The sequence below is a fragment of the Triticum aestivum genome, chromosome 4D (assembly GCF_018294505.1).
Source record: "Triticum aestivum cultivar Chinese Spring chromosome 4D, IWGSC CS RefSeq v2.1, whole genome shotgun sequence".
NCBI classification, from domain to species: Eukaryota; Viridiplantae; Streptophyta; class Magnoliopsida; order Poales; family Poaceae; genus Triticum; species Triticum aestivum.
The window spans coordinates 92,988,266-93,008,054 of record NC_057805.1 but is presented as its reverse complement, the minus strand read 5'-3'; the positions used below and the strand labels follow the sequence as shown (position 1 = coordinate 93,008,054).

The 19,789-nt window shown below is 44.4% G+C and overlaps 1 protein-coding gene across 4 annotated transcripts; it reads right to left on the bottom strand.

The window, feature by feature from the left end:
• Positions 1-9,823: 9,823 nt before the first annotated feature.
• LOC123096432 (uncharacterized) lies at positions 9,824-17,469 on the bottom strand. 4 transcript variants are annotated; one of them, XM_044518177.1, is made up of 16 exons: positions 17,156-17,469; positions 15,863-16,265; positions 15,590-15,767; positions 15,380-15,519; positions 14,260-15,073; positions 13,497-13,597; positions 13,270-13,414; positions 13,125-13,193; positions 12,958-13,003; positions 12,423-12,856; positions 12,241-12,320; positions 11,699-11,834; positions 10,743-10,935; positions 10,481-10,563; positions 10,246-10,394; positions 9,824-10,169 (listed from the first exon to the last, which is right to left on the bottom strand). In XM_044518177.1, the coding sequence occupies exons 1-15, from the start codon at positions 17,256-17,258 to the stop codon at positions 10,254-10,256; spliced, it is 3,066 nt and encodes a 1,021-aa protein (XP_044374112.1). In that variant the 5' UTR covers positions 17,259-17,469; the 3' UTR covers positions 9,824-10,169; positions 10,246-10,253. The 4 variants fall into 4 exon arrangements, with proteins under 4 accessions (XP_044374112.1, XP_044374111.1, XP_044374113.1 ...); XM_044518176.1 differs by having other exon boundaries at positions 9,824-10,166; XM_044518178.1 differs by having other exon boundaries at positions 9,824-10,154.
• Positions 17,470-19,789: the final 2,320 nt, after the last annotated feature.

Sequence of the window (19,789 nt, the reverse complement as noted above, 5' to 3'; positions counted from 1 at the left end):
AAGTGGTGACGGAGCCCCTTGTGGTAAGGCGTAGTCCAGCTGAGCCTTCTTCATCAGGCTCGATACCACAACTCACAGATAGGCTCTTCGGCAATTTCTGAATAAGAAAAACATACCAATTAATAAATAGCCTCGCACATACTCTTGCAAATATATTTCTATTAAGTATAAATTTCTACACTATCAAAAGACACAGTACTACACATTTGTACTAAGCATGAATTCTACTAATAAATATATATGGATTATCTACACTATTAATAGTTCCTTGAATTCTACACTAATAAGCATGTGATGGGACTCTACACTAAAGCATATCATCGACTAGATTCCACACAGCACATCATTGGACTCTACACTAAGCATATCATCAGATAATTTGCATTTGTAAGTATAACAATAAAGCATATATATATCATCAAATTACTACAGTTAGTATAACATACCATATCATGCCGATCGGCCATGGTACTTGTCAGGCGGGTCACGAATGGCACCCCAACAAAGTCATCACGTGGCGGAATTATGTCCCATAGGTTGCACACCTCCTCCTCGCTCAGCCTCATTCTTTGAGCTACGATGGCTTCATGAAGTGGGTCCTCATCATCTTCCGCCAGGTTGATATAAATGACAGCCAGCTTGGGTCTTTCCACTCTGAAGAAGAAGCTGATCAACTCACCACCAGTAAGACGCATGCGGGTGAGGAAACGGGCCCATGCATCTCCTCCAATCTGCGACATATTGCGTCCTTTCTCGACCTCCATAGTGTAGGGCCCCCGGGAGCCTCAAATGTCACAATGTCTCCTGTCAGCTTGTTGAATTTCAACCTCACATTGCATGGGACGATATGTGTAAAAAAAGCAAAATGACACAATGCAGTAATGCCAACACTAAAAATAAAATAGTTGTTACATTTCATATAATTACTTACCGCCGCATGATGAAAACTCGGCTGGAAGTAGATGTCGAACAGCTTGCCAGTTGCAAGGCTGCTAGCGCACCTTGACTTGCACAGTCGACATGGTGGTGGTGGTGGTGGCGCCATTTTCCTAAAGCAATATGAGCAAAGGATTAACGATCCACTTCACAGGAAAGAAAAACAGTAGCATGTGATATTAACGATCCATTTTCCTAAAGCAATATGAGCAAAGGATTAACTAAATTGGCACCTACATTTTGCCAAAAAATAACTTATTACAGAAAAACAAAAGCATCTAGCTATCCATGTACAGAAAAAATAACAATAAAAGGGTGCATTTCTTTCCAAGCATCTAGCTAGGTCGTGCCAAATCTTCAGAGCTATCAACTAGCGTACTAAATCAACTAAATCAAAATGTTCTAAATCAACTAAATCAACTAGCCTACTAAATCAACTAAATCAAAATGTTCTAAATCAACTAGCCTACTAAATCAACTAAATCAAAATGTTGCATAGGAACTAGCCTACTAAATCAAAATGTAGCAGGGGGAGGGGTTGTGGATGGAGGAGGGAGGGGGAGAAGGAGGGGCGACTGGAGGAGGGAGGAGAGAGTAGGACGGAGGAGGAAGGTGGAGCGAGGAGGGGCCGGCCGGCGGGGAACGGAGGAGTGGAGGGAGGACGAAGGAGGAGGGCGGCCGGCGAAGGATTACCGAGTCCAGCGAGGAGGAGGAGGAGGAGGTGACGGCGGCGCAGAGGGAGGAGGGGTAGGCGACGGCGGCCGGCGGGGGAGGACCGGCGCGGGGGGTTGAGGGGGAGATCGAGTGAGTGTGAGTGTGAGTGTGAGTGTGAGTGGATCAGAGAGAGGAGAGTGAGGGGTGGAAGATAGAGTGGCTTAGCAGTAGCGCCGCGCGCTACTGCTAAACGACCTAGCAGTAGCGCCTTTCAGTCAGAACACGCTACTGCTATGTGTCAGCATGTAAAAATAAACATCAAAAATACATTGATCATCAATGATATTTTTGTGTACAATCTGATTTGTCAACATGAGTCCTCACCGGTTTACGAACCGGTGAAGACTCATATTGCGGCCACAAATTCTACACATAGAGTTCAATGAAGACCAAGTGCTTGTGATAGTTTGAGAAGTAACATATTTAAGGTGGTAGAAACCCTCTTCGCGGAGTGAGGTGGGACTAAATTTTTGTAGTAAACTTAGTAGTAGCGGGTATTGTAGGAATGCGCTACTGCTATGATCTGTAGCAGTAGCGCTCTTCGTATTGACGCGCTGCTACTAGAATTAGCTTCACGGCGGGGTCGTGGAAATTATAACAGTAGCGCGGCTTACAGGCGCGCTACTGCTACATTTATTTCAAAAGCGAGTTCTGTAGGAGCGCGCTACTGCTACGTAGCAGCAGCGCCTTATTTTAAAACGCGCTGCTGATAAGATTCTGTGTATAGACTTTTCCTTAGTAGTGTGTAGTTGTCCAGCGGTGGTTTTCCGCATGTAAATTCTTCGCCAAAAAGGGGTGGCCGCATGACCCAGCCTATGCCCTTTGTGCTGGCCCGATGGAGGACGCCCCGCACCTGCTTGCTTCGTGCCCGTTCTCTATTGCCATCGGGCAGGGCGTTATTCCACGGTGCAATCTTCCGATCAGTCTTGTGCCCTCGGCTACCACCACCTCCCTACTGGAATGGTCCAATCACATCACTGGCATGTTCCCGATGAAGGGTGGGAAAGCATGGAGCCCCCTGGTGCAGCTCGTATGGTGGATCACTTGAAACGACCGGAATGCGAGAATATTCAAAAATCTTTGCACTCCGGCCACGATATTGATCATGCGGGCAGGAGGGCCATCTCGCTGATTGGCAGTGGCCTGTAGTTGTCCAGTGGTGGTTTTCCGCATTTAAATTCTTTGTGTTTGTCAACTTTTTCATCAAAAACCCACGGAGTTAAAGGAAAATACGGCACCGCAAAGAAAAGCTGCTCCCGTCCTAGCTACTGGGCCACAGCCCACGTCGGAAGCTCCTGAGGCTACTCTCCAATAATAAGCAACAAATAGCATTTGCGATTTTCTCCACCCCTCAAATCTTTTTTTTTTCGATTTTCTCTTCAAAAAAATGCATTTGCGATTTTCGATCGCTTGATTGGGCATGGGGAGCGGAGTACCGGAGCTGGAACAGTAGTTGAGTTCTGGGATCTGGAGAGTTATACATGGTCACATGGATGCAAAACATTAACGTCTCATGCACACGAGTGCTGTAGTGCTAGTACAGCTATAGTACTTCTCATTAAGCAGCCCAACGATCTCCCTGTTGGTTTAGTTGGGGAGTGAATTGAAACCAAGAGATTTCAACCTACGCGCACTCGATCGTGTCAAATCAATAAATACAAGATAGGTGGACGTGACAAGATAAGGTTATGTTGTCCTTTCATGTCTTGCTCCAAACAAATTAATTATACTTTTCGTTGTCGATCGATCAATCGATTGATCGATCTAGCTGCAGCAGGAGGTCAATTAGCATGATGCTGCAATTATTAAGCGAGTCACTATAAGTCACTGAACTAGTTTTCTTGGGGAGTTTGAACAAGCTTGTATCCGTTGTTGTTGGAAATATCAGATCGGTGGCCCTCCTTCTCTATCTCCTCTATTTCGCCGCCCCTATGTATCTCCACAGCTTCGTCCCCTCTTCTAGTCTAGGTTTCATTGGGGGAGGGGCAGCAATGCCACAGGCCCGCGGTGGGATATGAGAGGAAGTAGGGCTGAAAGAGATACACCCCAACTACTCCCTCCTCCGTTTCTAAATATAAGAATTTTTGAAAATTTCAATGCGGGCAACATATACGGATATATACATGTATTTTAGAGTGTGGATTCACTCACTTTGCTTCGTATGTAGTTTATATTAAAATTCTAAAAAGGCTTATATTAAGAAACGCAGGGAGTATTTGCCAAGAAAAATGTTATTATACCCCAGGCTGAAGTCCCCAGGTGCCGGGTGCTTGTCTCCGATGGCACCGTTTTTCAGACCCAACCGCGGATCCCTACACAAATGGAGCCGAGGAAAATGTTGTGTGCATCTGTTGATATAAAAAACTGTAAAAGGTCAAAATATCAAAGAGTGAAGATATTTTTTTGGTTTCTAAACAGCTGTGATTTTTACTAGACCTAAGAGAAGTTAAGAGATGAGAGCATTTTTAACATTTAAAGGAAGACAATATTTTCCACTAGAGTAGACGTTAACTCTTAGTGACAAGTTTACTTACCTAATTTTAATCACCACACATATTCTTTATGTTTTTATGCAATCGTTGGCTGGTGGACATAACAATCTATATTACATGTCAGCACGAGTTAATCAACTCTGATATACAAGCAAATTAATCGCTATCCAAACAGGACAGTGACCTCCAGATTAAGGTGCCTGACTGAAAGCACCAAAACGAGGGGGACATGCGTCCCAAAATAGCGTATTGGATGTGCTCTATTGCAGGACATGCATGTATACATCTGCCAACCGTGGCTGCGTGCAGAGCTATCATCAGTCACACAGTCGAGTTATACCATCAAAATTGAAGCTAATATTCTTAGACGGGAACAACATGCACTGCCTCTATCTCTGTCCATCAAGATCATCGCCATGCATCCTCTCCAGCAGCACGTTCTCCAGCTGTTGATTGTACGTACTATTGAGGCACACGATCGACGTTACAGCAGTAGATTAAAAGCTTGGACTGAAAAAAATTTTGAAAGAAGGATATACCTCGGCCTCTGCATCTGAACGATGCATGCAGTCATTTTATTAATTATTCACAAAGATCATACAAACTAATACATCAATAAGCCTGAAACCACCATCTAGGCAAACACTTGTTGTTACTCCTATCCCTTTGATGAAGGAGTGCCAAATGTCCGAGCCAAATACCAAACAGACATCGCATCAAAGCCTAACATCTAAAGCCGGATGCCCAGTCCAGCCACATACCAAGACTGGGTCACACACCGAACCGACGCACTCTCAGAGGCTACCGCCGCCATCTTCCACCGGCCCATCTCCAGAGCAGGAACTGACGCATCGACCTCGCCTGGCCTGACGTCGACGCCAGACAACCCCACCACCCTGCATGTGTCCGTCCACACGCGTCTGTCACCGAACCTCCGCAGCGCCATGCCGCCGGGATCCACCGTCGGCCTTGCGGTAGATGTAACACCGCTCCTCCTCTTGTCCCCTCCAGCCATCACTTGCTCCAAAACGATGCCCCCAGGAGGGAAAGCGATACTGCGAAGGCCATCATCGTCCCATACGGTAGACCCAAATCTAGGGTTTCCCCCGGAGCATCCCGAGCTTGATGACGCAAACTACAACGACGTTGCCTCGAGAAGGGAACGACGTCACAGACGCTGCCATCGTCCGCCATGACCGTAGTCGGCATGATTTTCACCGGCAGTCGCGACACCAGGCATGCGCCGCCGGCATCATTGGTCCCTTTAGCCGGAGCAAACTCCAATACGATGCCCTGAAGAGGGACTATGACGCAAAAGCAACGCCATCGCTTGATCCCAAGGAGACATAGGGTTTCCCCCGAAGTTGCCCGTGTTGTCATGGACCAGACAAGGGTAGAATCCTGGTGGATCCGCCCAGCTGCCGACGTGTCGCACCCGCCACCGCGCCGACCGCAGTCCACTGACCATGGCCCATGCTTGGGCCCAGATCCGGCCGCGCCGCCGCCGTCCCTGATGACCGCAATGCACTAAACCGCGGAGCCGCCTGCCGCAGAGGAACAGAATCACCGGAGCGCCGCCACCACCCGCCGTGACGTCCGGCCCGCGCCAGTCCCACACGAGTGGGAGGACCCCGAGTCCCCGCCGCCGCCGGCGACGGCAAGGCTTCGCCTAGCCGCGCCCCTGGGCGGCGGCGAGGGAGGAGGAGGAGGAGAAGAGGGGGAGTCCAGCCGACGAGATCTGGGGGCCTCCCAGCCGCCACGCGGGGGGCGACTCGGGCTGTTGTTGGTTTTTCTTTTCTGGTCTTCTCTTGGACTGAAAAACTTAACCAGCAGTTTTAGTCAGCCCCTGACACAATTCAGCATGCAAATCATGACATGGGACAGGAGAGGAGAGATCATGTCACAGTGCATGCTAGAGACGGTGGTGTGACATGACCCTCTATTTCAAATACAAAGAGCACAGGCATAGCTAGAGACAGTGCACGAGCTGTTGTTTCCCGTCCATGTCCATCTAATGCATTGCATCCAAACCGACAGACCCATCGGCATTCACCCCATACGTCAACCATTGATCAAATAGATGGGAGGGGGGCATGGCCGTCACGTAGGACACCTGTGTATCCCACTACACTAATTAATCAACTGTGATTATATGTCCTTGCAGAGAAAGAAATCAGTGCATGTAGATGTAGTATAACTAGTCTGCGCTGTTTGGGCGATCTCTTCACTGTTTGATCCCCATCATTCATCATCATCTTGGAACTCGTCGAATCCACTTCGTGCGTGCGTGCGTGCGTGATCTTCGTATATCTGTTGTGGGACAGTGTCAGGCTGTCGGGATGCCTCTCGGATCAGTTGTCTCCAGTGTTTCCCGTTCGGGTTTACAAGCACTAGGTCAAACGTCCTAAAAGTCGAATAGGCTTTCCCGTTTCAACATAGGCATGCATTGTTCCGTCTGTGACTCCTGTAAATTTTGGATTCATTTTTCACTGCGTATGTGATGTTTGGCCCTTAATTAGTCAAACATCCCATATGACTTTGAAATGAAACCACATGCGGTAATTAAATCACACTGTCACAAGGGTTTCGTGCAGTGGCGGAGGAAGGGGTGGCCCTGGCCCAGGCCAACATGCAGTATTTTACATTAGAGTGGTGATTAGTTGCTGCTAAATCTGGGTATTATGATGGTTTGTCCCTCCCAACTTTGTTTAGAGCACTTGGCCCTACCTATTAACTTTTCCTAGCTCCGCCACTGGTTTCGTGTCATAGCATGGCAAGTGTGGTAAAAACTTAGTGTTAAGACATCTTAGCACCGACTCTAGTTGGTGCTAACCATTGTAGAGTGAGGTGGTACTAAAGGCATCTTCAAGGCGGACCCTCAAACCTCCTGCAAGTGTCAGGATCATGATGTCCGGATTTCGGACGCAGTTTGTCATCCAAGGCGATCCTGTATCGATCCGTCGAGCGATCTGGACCATGTTTTTCCGGCAAACTGAAACCAAATGTGAAGGGTTTTGTGGGAGTCCGAACATTCATCAGGTCAATCAAAAGGCACCACGTACCGTCTCTACTCTGCCTCTACTCTGCGTCCATTTAGAATGGCTAGCATTTGGGAGAAAACTTTGTGCTAATTGCATTACATTTAGCGAAAGGTAGTGGAAGACGTTTGTGCATTTGGCGGAAGGTGCTAATTATGCTTGATTAGGTGGCCATTGCTAGATTAGGCGAAGCTTAGTAGCTTCATTTGGTGAAAAGCTCTACTGCCAAATGCTTACGAGTTTGGCGGAAACTAGTAGCTTAGCTATAAAACAAATTATATATCATAGTTGCTATTTTTTTAAGGTGAACATTTGCGGTATAGGGTTGGATGGATGGCTCCCGTATCCGTGTCCGGACACCAGTCCGGACTGGTTTTCGAACAAATGTCGTGTCCTTTTGCGGGTCAGCGTTGGAGATGCCCTAAGAAAAAAAAGGCTGGAATTGTGAGAGTTTTCTTTTTGTTTGGTTTTTGGAATTGTAAGAGTTGATTATATGTGTGTTCCAAGTTAACTCACATTGTTCCCCTCAAAAACAAAGTTAGCTCAAATTGTGAGAGGAAGGTAGATGATAAAGAATATAGGATCTGGTACGTGCAGAAATACCCGGTGGGTCCCGGGTCCCAATGGACCTGAATTGGAAAAATAATTTAGAAAACTCAAAAAACGTCAAAAATTCCTGAAACTTTTTGGAATCAAACATGATCAGGTATTACACTCGTGTGAAATGCTTCGAGAAAGAATGGCTTCATTTGCGAAAAAAATTCACACAAGTGTAATGCTTGATCATGTTTGATTCCAAAAAGGTTTAGAATTTTTGACTCTTTTTTAATTACTCCCTCCGTCCGAAAATACTTGTCATCAAAAAGAATAAAAAGTGATGTATCTAGATGTATTTTAGTTTTAGATACATTCCTTTTCATCCATTTTGATGACAAGTATTTTGAGACGGAGAGAGTACTAAATTATTTTTCCAATTCGGGTGCATCGCCACCCTAGACCCAAGATCTGCGTCGCTGATACGTGGGGCTGAAAAAAAAGGTGCTATTCTTTTGCGAAGGATTATAATACATCTGATACATTTTTGCCAAAAAGGGAAATTTCAGTTTTGTAGAATCGGGTTGTAACGATTTTCTTAGAGCCAACGATATTGCTCATGCTCTGAGTATGCCAGGCCGGTCTGAATATATTTCTTCCTGGACTGCGACTTTTTAGCCGTCATGAGAGACTACCGTCCAGAATAGGACTTGTGAGCCGGTTTGGGACAAGGCTTTCTCACAGCGGTGCATGCACGTCCTGTAGATTTGCGATATGGCTCGAGATTCCGTTGCCGGCCAAGTCAGTCAGATGGAGCGCAAAGTGCTGGCTGGGAGGATCGACGCTCCAAGACAAGTGTCCGCGGACAATGACGCCAGGTGGTGCGTCATCTTTCCGGTGCATGAATTGAGATCTTTTCCTCTTTGCGCTTTTCGTGGCAATGGAGAGTAATTAGGACACCTAGCAACTACCCGTTAACTCCTAAGCTGCTGCTACTTGCCCTACTACTAGTAAAGAGAAGTCAAGTGTTGTCGTTTCATGTGGCCGAAAAGACTTGGACAATGACGTCGTACAGCTCATGTCTTGTCTCTTTTTTTCTTTCTTTTTTCTTTTCGGAAAGATCTGGAGCTCGTACTAAGAATCGGGATATCTCATCGTCTAGGCTACTAGGCTATAGGGTAGGCATAGACTTGTTGTTTCTGGGCCCACAGAGCACTGTTAGTTTTAGATATATCGGAATTAATATCGTCGAAATGACACTAGTTCTTGATCGGTGGATATATGCATGCTAGGTAGGATTAGATTAGATAGCCAGCTACGTACTATAGATGAGAACACTGATCCCGCAAAAAAAACACTGAGCTGAGAAGAGGCTGGTGAGATGAGAGAGCGAGAGCGACGGGGCAACCACCGCCCCAATCGTGCTTTACGATTCGGGAACAGTGCGATCTGACCCCAGATCGAGCACCGGCAGGCATACGAGTCGAATCAACTTTTAGCTCGCACCAGTGCACCTTTCCATACCTGACCTGACAGTCGCCATTCATTCTCCTTTTCGAATTCTTCCAATATTTTCGTCTTAAGGAATCGTAATTTTTCGGTGCTAATAAACGTCTCATCAACAACGGATCCGCCTCAGCTGAACGCACATGCATCTGTTGGCTTGGGGACGGCAAGATAAGGGCAGGGCAGGGGGGAGAAGACATCCGTGGACAAAACTCAATCTTTGTTTCATGTGCAGTCTTTCCTCGTTCGCTTTCAAGGAGCAACTGGTAGCTTATCTCCAGGTAGGGGGTATCGCCAGGATACATGGGTCGAGTTAGTTAACCAAGGATGGAAAGAAAGTTCATGGAATTTAGGAAGGCAAGAAGACAACGGTGCATGTCCATGTCCGTCGGATGAAAGCTTCGATCTGTCCAAAGCAGTGACGATAGGTACTAGTACAGTTTTCACGTCAATTTTCCAACCCAAGTCATCATTCAACTGCACATACATACCAGACACGTCCGGAACACAGGAACAGATCTCCATTTCCTGCGGCAGCCAAAGAGCTACACACCAGTAAAATTCATGCGTTCCAAACGGGCCGAACATTCTCAGTCACAGAGATACACCAAGGCAAAGTTCACGATGCTCCATTGGATTTGGATGCTCATCTCCAGAGAATGGTCTGATTTCCTCAAAAGAACACAACATGCGGCAAAATGGTACAGCTATACAATTGAATCTCTGCACAACTTACAAGCCTCGGTCTAAGCGAATAACTTACGGCCTAGGCAGAAAGAAAAATAGAATAAAGAATGATGTGGTACAATACTATTCCTAGTAGTACAACTCTGAACTCAAAACTCCTCGCTCTAGATTGCATCAGGGTGCCTAATTTACATACCTCCTCCTGATATACAGCTGTACATATTTTAAGTGGGGCACCAACCAATCCCTGGATCCAGCTCTGCTGTCAAAATCCATTCGGGCAATACGTCACCGACGCAGGCTTAGAATTTAAAAGGTGTATCAAGATGGTCTCTCACCATTTCAGTCAAAGTTGGTAAATGAACGAGGCTTGCTCCTTGCGACCCTTCTCATGGATGCCTTCTATGAGCTTATGAAGCTCAGGGAAAAGTGTCACAAGCACCTGTTCTATCATCGCGTAAGTGAGCTGCTTCACGCACACGGTGGACTGCAGCACAGCATGAGAATCATGGAAATCAGAATGACATCGCACCATATCGCTGTTTTGATGCTAGGTTTTGGATTTTTACTTACCTGCAGGAAGTAGTAGATGTCCCTTGCACTGCGCTGGTACTGCTTGTACCCAATTATGCTGACTAATGTAGATGGAGTCCCACCTGGACAGGACATCGAGAATTAGGTTAGTTGGACCACATGTACTGACCAGAATTTTGCGTATTTGTTGCTTCTATCACATATCTGAATTTCCATGCAAACACCGCCCAATGTTTGCAGCGTAGATTCAGAAATAGAAAAATTACAAAAGCAATGCGATAAAATATGTCAATAGACTCACCTAAAAGAAGTTTCTTAACTTCACTGGCATTTCTAGATGCCTCCAGTTGAAGCTCAAAAGAGCTCGTGTTGCTCTTTCTGTTGCCAATAGTCTCATCGGCACTCCCCGATGGGTGCTTGTCAAATTGACTGCTACCTGCATTTCCTTGATATCCATCCAACTTGGTGAAGAATACACCATTAGGCCAGAGGGTCTGTAGGATGGTAAATTTGTTAATTACACAAATGGAAGACCAGAGTAGTTGTCCATTAGGTACAACTATCTAAAGCGCTCTTAGTTCTGGCATGCACCTACATTGGGACACAATATGGTCCATATGACAGTAGTAACATTTTATATTTGACCCTAGCATATAAGAATAATTTGCTAATTACTCCCTCCGTCCGGAAATACTTGTCATCAAAATGGATAAAAGGGGATGTATTTAGACGTATTTTAGTTCTAGATACATCTCTTTCTATCCATTTTGAACAAGTATTTCCGGACGGAGGGAGTACCTTGGTATTTATGTTATGCCATCGTTTAGCCAAAAAGTGATTTGGTACCAAGTACTCCCTACCCAAAATCTTGGGCTTTTTGCATGCAATCCCATAATCTAAGGTGCACGTACCTTCTTCTCCCATTCACTTACAGCCATAACGAACTATCGCTATTTTTCTGGAAAGGAAAACATATCGCTGGCTGGGTCTCTCGTGAGGTCAGCTCACAGCGCCTTCCTAGTATGAGATTGGATCACTCAACTAAACCTGCCGCAATTTTCGTGCTGAAACTAATACGCCTAAAATTATGGAAAGGAGGGAGTACCAAGTAACAATTTGGATCATATGGAACTTTTTTTCTAGTTGGAACAACTTTTTAACATGGTTTCATGCAGATAATACAGCAAATTTTAGTCTGGCAGCGGAAAGGGTATTAGAACACTTCAGTTCAGACAAAAATATACAGTGCCTCCTTACATCTTGAATCCAACGGATTCCTTGTATAATGACCTCATCTCGTCGGAGCCAATTGATCTGTCTTAAAATCCAATCATCAATCGCATCTTCCATGACTAACTGCAAGATTTGTTTTGATATCCAGAAAACTTGTTTTCTGCAGATAACATAAGTAACACAAGTCAAACATAATGTTCTGCAATTGAAAGCTAGAAACAATTGGATTGTAGAAGTATTGTGAACCCAATCATGGATGGTGAAAATATATCTGACTTGCGCAGAAATATCAAACAATCCCTGAATAAACAATGGCATATCTGCACAAACTTCCCTCTCGGATTCCATAATGATGTTAATTATCATCATCCAGTATACTGCCATAATATGTGAAGTGACAAGTATCAATGATATCTAGCAATCGGCCCAAGCAGCTCCTATCGCGATCCTCATGGTGTCTACAGTACTGCATTTACTTCACTCATGGCTACATAACAACAGTAGAAAACTAGCAGGCAAATTATATAGAGGCACTAGAAAAAGTTTATGAAAAAGAAATAGCAAACCTTATCCAACCCCGTCGCTTCAGTTGGAACACTTTGTCTACAAGATTCAATAGAGGCACACTGACATTTGTTGGCACCCACTGCCAAATGAAAAGAGAAGTTTTAGGGCAAAATGGAAAAGCTTTTAGAACAGAAATTCCCTGCAATTTGACTTAATATAGCTACATAGTGGAAATACATACCTCGGGAGGAATTCCTGATGGATCCTCAAATGGTTTTACAGATGACATGTTTGTAGAATCCGAATTTGCCCTTGCAGGTTTTTCTATTTGTTGGTTTACTTGTACATCACAACCAGTTGCTTCATTGTGCTTAATATCACTTGAAATGTACCCTCCATTGCTCAATTCATTGTCCGAGTGGCATGCACTATTTACAGATGAGGGGCGATCTTCACAGTTACTATCACCATCAGAGAGACTATGTGAACTTCCCAAATTTCTATTCTGCGGATTCTGATTATCTGTCTCTTCCTGGTTCCAAGATAGAGACATCCTATTATCTGTCAAGTGTGAATACGGCGCGCTAGGGGACGATGTGCCGACTGCGCGTTTTAGACCATCTGAAACTCCTTTAACATGTCGAACGATGTCATCCATGGCATCATCAACGTTAACTAGTGATGCAAAATAAATAGATAAATATCTTGAGTGAGAAAATATTAAATACACGAGTTCATAATTGTGAAAAAAATATAGAATGAGAAGAGGTACATACCAGCCAAGGTTTTGATAACAGAGGTGGACTTTCCAGCTGAGTAATTCTACAAAATGGAAAAAAGAAATGAAGCATATAGAATCACAGGAAAGTAACACAAAATTATGTGTTCATCTTTCTCTTGCTAAGGAGAAGGCACAAAGAATTTTTGTTGGCTTCATACACACCTTTGAGGACTCACTAAGAAAATCCCAAACTTCATGCTGTTCTGCGATATTAGCGATCGACAAGAGATCCTATTGGACAGAACAGATTATTATAACCAAATTTGAAGTAAAAAAGCTGGATGAATGCTAGAGGACAAAAGCATACTTGAAGATATCTGTCCAGTAGAATGCATCGTTGGTGCACAAGGTAATCATCAATACTAGACGAAAGGAAACTCTTTGGAGGCAAGTGCAGTGAGTAATTTGGTATTTCCTTCAGTTGTCTATGAAGACGCTCAAAATTCCGGTATCTACAAACAGAAGTTGAAAGTCAGCAGCATATATTATAAGTAGTGATACTGAGCTATTTCAAAGCTGTTCAGAAACACATGCCTTCTTTTCACAAACCAGGCCTTGTTATCTGCACCAGTCACAGCAATAGAATAAACTGCAAAAGATTTTGAACCAAGTTTCTCGAAATATGCACCCACTACCTGCAAAGAAAAATAAAAAACCACAACTTGAGTAACCCGATGGTCGGCGTGCTTTTTATCTCACAAAAATTAGATCCAATTTTTGTTCAGAAATTCCGTCAGTTGGTGGTATTTCAAGTAAACACCCCCCACCCGATTTAAAATTTTAAATCCGGTAGCCAATTCTCATTGGACAGCTAATGCTAAGAAGTAACAGAACCACAGAAAACCAGATGCTATTCTTTATAGATGTTAAATAGAAAAAGAAAGCAACTGACATAACAATGGTTACTTAGGTAATGATGCAAAATACAACATATGAAGTAAAACACGAACCTCACACCCATAACAATTCTATTAGTAATAGCTACTCCCTCTGTCTCAAAATGTAAGACAGAGGGAGTAGAAAATTACCAGGGGCTTTCAAAACAAAAAACAGCGATTAGCATGTGATTGTTATCAATGTCTGAAACTATCTCAGAACAGATTGTGCTTACTATTATAACTATTATAGCAGCCTTCAATACAGAAATAGTTTAGTCATTGGTGAGTGCTAATTACACAATAGTATTATATGGTTTAAATTCATTTATTCAGTAGTACCAACCAATCATATAATTCTCAATTTCTGAAGAAAAAAGGATATTGAAAAGAGTGGCTGTGATGGGATCAGCAAAACTTACCCGACACCTTATCTTTGGAGCATACATTAGTACCTCACCATGCGAGGAAGGAACAGAACCTTTGTCCTCTTGAATGGTCCTTGCATTTAAGCTTTCACTGGATAGCGCGGTTTGATTACTTTTGGCCAAATGTCTTTTCTCCATATCAGGACTACTATTAGACCGCTTTAGCTGAGCTTTTGTGTTCTTGACAGCTTCAGGGTGCTCTGACTTTACTTCATCTGTATTTTGCGAAACAAGTGGGTGACTGCCTGTGACAAAAGTGGACTGAGCATTCCTATTTGAACCTTGCATCAAATTAACCATGTATTTGTCATCAACCGATGTAACTCTCTCGTTGAAGTTAGGGGATAACTCTTTTCCGGCCACTACTGCATTTCGAACGCTATCTACCGCTCCAGCACCTTTTCCTTTTGATGGACGTTCCACTTTCACCATATTCTTTTGGTAGTTTCTCCCAATAGCCCACATGTTCTCAAGATTCTCCGGAGCAAGAACCTGAGACCGCCTTTTAGTAGCTGCATCTAATACCAGTGCCCAATCTGCCTGACGAGGCTGGACGGTCTTCCCATGGTCATCCACTAACACTTTTGATTTATCACCCTCAAGGGAAGTCATCCCGGAGCTACTTGCTAGTACTGAGCCACTTGATTCTGCAGACAACTTTTGTGATTCCATTTGACGACCCTGCGAACCTCCTTTATAAGATGAATGATCATTTGTTACTGCGACTACAGTACTAGTCTTGTTTACGCTGCCTCCAATGTTTGTGTCTTTGTTGTTTAGAAAGTAGATAATTAGCTCGTTCACATAACTAGGAAAAGAAAGAAGATAAATTAGGAATTGGTTTAGTGCAGGTTAGAGAAAAAAACAAGGTTACATCTAGTTAACCAATCAATCCTAACAATTTGAAACAACAGCTTATTAGACGTACTGAATACTGATTGCATGCGGCACTTTGTGAATAACTGAATATTAAGACGGTGGTGAAAATAACCAGGAAGAACTTGAGAAACAAAATGCACTGATTTTCTTCTGAACATGTCATGACCTCATGAACAGAAGCATGTAGTAGAGCTCAATAAAAAAACGAAAACAGAGTGAAGAATTAAGAGCTTACATAGGACTTGCGAAGTTCATCACTGGCTGCAAGACTAAGCAAGTCAGAAGTTCCCTGGAGAAGCAGCGAACCAATGGACTCTGTGCATCTTGTGGTCTCAACACTAGGGCCATAATGCCCCCAACTAGTTCTTGAAGAACCTATAACCCACTTTAAATATTATTTGTTGGATAAATGGACTAGAATGAAGCTAAAAGTATTAGCACTCACCTTGTATTCGTGCTCCGAAGATAACAATGCAGGGTGAAGTTCCTGTGAAACTATTAGGTGTTGTTTCAGTCGCTCATCTCTTTCCTCGGAAGACAATGTTCCCATGACATCAACACCAATTTCAGACTGGTTTTTTCGGAACATATCCACATGTTTTCCAATCAAATCAGACATATCCCTGCAATAGAGAAAAATGAGAACACTTTCATTCTCAACGGAGATAATTATTACTAAATAAGTACACCCCAGATAGTAGATCCATTATTCACTCACCTTGTTAGCAAGTCAACTAGGTTCATCTCCTTCGCCCTGCCTGATACTTCACCAAGGGCATGGAGTATTAAGCCACGTATCAGTTCTGGGGCCTCTCTATCAGGAGTAATATCAGAATACCACAAGTCCATGACAAAGTCCCGGAGAACATTATCAATGAAACTTTCAAAAGCAGCCTCAACAGCAGGCGAATCAACTTTCCTTCTCCATCTTGAAACTGGTGGCACAGTTGAAATCCGATGATCGTTAGCAGACAACTGCCGTTTTGACGCTTGAGACAAATATGTCTGCTTAGATACAGGCTGACTTCTCCAACGGAACTCCACTTTGAAGGAGACGTAACGGAGAAATGCAAGTATAAGAATCGACATGGGGACATTTGTCCACATTGATTTACTTGTATCTATTTCAAAGAAAGAAGATGATAAATGTTAGCAAGCCCGTATATGCGCAAGATGGGAGCTACAGACGATGTAGAAATCAATAGTTGCATGAAAATGCGAGAACAAACCATAAACAATTTATGCTAGAGATCTCTTGCTTGTCAATAAAATAGACTGAGAAAATATGTTGCACATAATTCACACATTGTCTACTCATAGGAAATGCTAGAAGCCTATCTTGCCTCATTCATCACGAACAGATTGTTGTATATAGGTTTGATTGGCCTCATCTACTGATCCAAAACAAACACCGTAAAATTAGAAGATCAGCAAAGAAGGCATCATTTGTACACCAACCACTACTTCCATTCTAGCGCATTTAGAGATTCATCAAACGACTTGCAAAAATACAGTATCGCACAAATTTAAGATTTTTTTTTAAGAGTTTTGATATATCCGGGCAAATTTCCTTGCTGATGATCTCAAGTTCTCAACTCTACCGCTAAAAGCAGTAACCAAATCAAGGGCAAGCAGAAACTAGCAGCTTAAAAGCCCCCACGTAATAGCGGTCAAAACTCCTAGCTGTCAGATGCATCGCGTAGCAAATGTACACACAAGTTCTAGTTATCCGGGTAGCAAAATTGTCTAGATTTCAGACGCATTATCCGCCGAATTCCCTCACAATTCCGACACATGCATCCAACAGCAGCAGCCACCCAAATTCTCTCCCGAATACATCCTCGTGTAGCAATAATCTCCGGTGCGTAGCTCGGAAAAGCATGAAACGACATGACGATCCAATTCCAGACAGAGAAATCCAATCCCGCATCGAGGTGGCGCTCGGCAATTGCCGCGTACTTTGCGAAAATCGAGGGTAGCATACGTGGAAGGGGAGCGGAGCGTAGCTTACGTGTGAGGAAGTAGGAGATGGCGAAGATGCCGAGAGCCCAGGCCACGGTGCGCACCTTGGCCTCCTCGATCAGATCGTCCACGCTCCCCATCGCCTTCCGCATCTCTGCCCGCCGCGAGGCGCGGGGGGGCGCGCGGCGCAGAAGACGGCGGTGGCGGGGGATCGGCGTACGCTGGGATCACGCAGGGGCTCCCAACCCTAGGGTTTTGCCGCCGCCGCCGTCGCCGGAGAAGAACTCGGCGGCGTTTTATTTTTTATTTTTGTCTCCTTCCTGTTTCGGAGGCGTACCCGAGTTGAACCCGCGTCGCTGCGTGCGGCCCGGACGGAGCTTGTCTGCGGCGCGCGCCTGGCTGGCATGTGGACCAAGTATGTCAGTGGGAGCGGGGAGTGTGACGGTTTTAGTTGGGGGGCCCGCGTGTCATCCGGTCTGATGCCTGGACAGGTTGGCTTAACGGTTGATATCTTGTATATAACGATATAATTGTGGCGGTTGGTGTCACTGACATGCTGGGTCCCCTTGGGGCCAACGTACTTGCCATCACCACGAACAGAGACAGCTAGATTGCGATGTTAGATTCGCATCATTTCGAGCAAGGGTTTCTGAATATATATTTTTTAACCCCACCCATATACGTATTAATTAACTAGCAATATTCTTACAATTGAGCATTAGAAGGTTTGCCACGCAGGGCAGAACACTATTACAATAAGCACCATCAAATCTGGTGTCAAAACTAAATTTCACAATCTCATGCGCCACCCTATTGGCCTGCCTATCAATTTTCATGATTTTGAAACCCTCGATGAACTTAGGACGATTTGCGCCTCCTTTTTCAGATCCACCAGAGGAGACCTATTAATGGGTTCCTTTGCCAGAAAATAAGCAGCAAAAGAACAGTCAGTTTCCAAAATAAATAGATTGTGAAGTGTAATACCAATATATAACCTGGCGAGACACGCCCGAAATTTCGCTTCATCCATGCAGGTACACGGACGGATGAAATCACATGAAGAAAACAAAACTTCCCCCAGATGATTTCTGGCGATAACCCCAACACTAACAGATCTCATGCTTCCACAAAGCTAGCATCCATGTTTATTTTAATATACTCAGGATCCGGCGGCTTCCAAAGAGCACGACTATTCGAGGGCGGGGTAACGCACCTCCAATTATCCGCCACCCCCTTGTCCTTGTTGCTTAAGTACAATTGTACAGAAGTGTTAGCTACCGATAAGGTTTTTCAATAATTTTCCACATAAATAGTAGATGCGGACAAAGATTCTTTTGCCTTTCCAAAAATCAAATCGTTCCTCAGATGCCAGGCTCTTCAGAACATGAATAACACTTGTTCACGTACCAGTGACCCTAGTTGGTCCAGCAGAATGAGGAACCAGTCAAGCCCCGTAAATCCATAAAACTCCTCACCTGGAATGCTCCACACTTCCCTCATGGTAAAACGAAAAGCGCATGCCTTCGGGCACGTCACAAGGGCATGAACAATACTTTCATCCTCAACACCACAGATAGAACACATCTCTGACATTGTTTGATGATGAGATACTCTATTTATTTGTACCACCAAACTGTTTGACGCAGCACACCGTGCAAAAATTCTTACTTTTTACGAAACTTTGGCCTTCCAAATAACATCCAACAACCTCCTTTCCTCATTAATGACACTGCTAGACATTTCATTCTCGCCCTTGCCATCTTTTAGACTTAAGGCTAGTCTGTATGCACTTTTAACGGAAAAACACGCCGTTTTTCTCAAAGTGCCAAGCAATTAGATCACCCTCTCCAATAGGCCGAATACATAAGTTTAGGATCTCCTCAGCATCATGGTGATAGAACAAGTCCCTAATCAAATTTTCATCCCAACATCTTGTTCCGCTCAAAAATAATTCTGAAACCCATTTCAGTCTAGATCGTTTTTTTTTCAATAACTTTTAGGCCCAAATTCCTAGGAAGCCAGTTATCTCTCCAGATATTAATATTGTTACCATCGAACACTCTCCAGATGACCCCTTCCTTTAGCAGGTCCAGGCCATGCATAACACCTTGCCAATTCATCGACGTGGACTGCGGGAATACCATACCCAAGATGTGACCGCTGGGATAATACTTTGCCTTAAGAGAGTCCGGGTACACCAATAATCTCCACGCCTGCTTAGCCAAGAGTGCTTGATTAAATAACCAGAGATCTCAGAAACCCATGCCTGTTGAGAAACGTAGCATGCAATTTCAAAAAAAATCCTATGCTCACGCAAGATCTACCTAGTAGATGCATAGCAACGGAGGGGGAGAGTGTGTCCACGTACCCTCGTAGACCGAAAGCGAAAGCGTTTGACAATGCGGTTGATGTAGTCGAACTTCTTCTCGTTTCGACCGATCAAGCACCGAACGTACACCACCTCTGAGTTCTGCACACGTTCAGCTCGATGACGTCCCTCGAACTCTTGATCCAGCAAAGTATCGAGGGAGAGTTTCGTCAGCACGACAGCGTGGTGACGGTGATGGTGAAGTGATCCGCGCAGGGCTTCGCCTAAGCACTACGTGAATATGACCGGAGGCGTAAACTGTGGAGGGAGACGCCGCACACGGCTAACAGATGTTGTTGTTTCTATTAGGCGCCT

Coding starts and splice junctions, on each gene's coding strand:
- LOC123096432 (XM_044518175.1), bottom strand. CDS start 17,258: ATGCGGAAGGCGATGGGGAGCGTGGACGATCTGATCGAGGAGGCCAAG. Junction 13,598..14,259: donor CTCCAAAGATAAGGTGTCGG/GTAAGTTTTGCT, acceptor TTTTCTTTGCAG/GTAGTGGGTGCATATTTCGA. Junction 13,415..13,496: donor GCCTGGTTTGTGAAAAGAAG/GCATGTGTTTCT, acceptor TTCTGTTTGTAG/ATACCGGAATTTTGAGCGTC.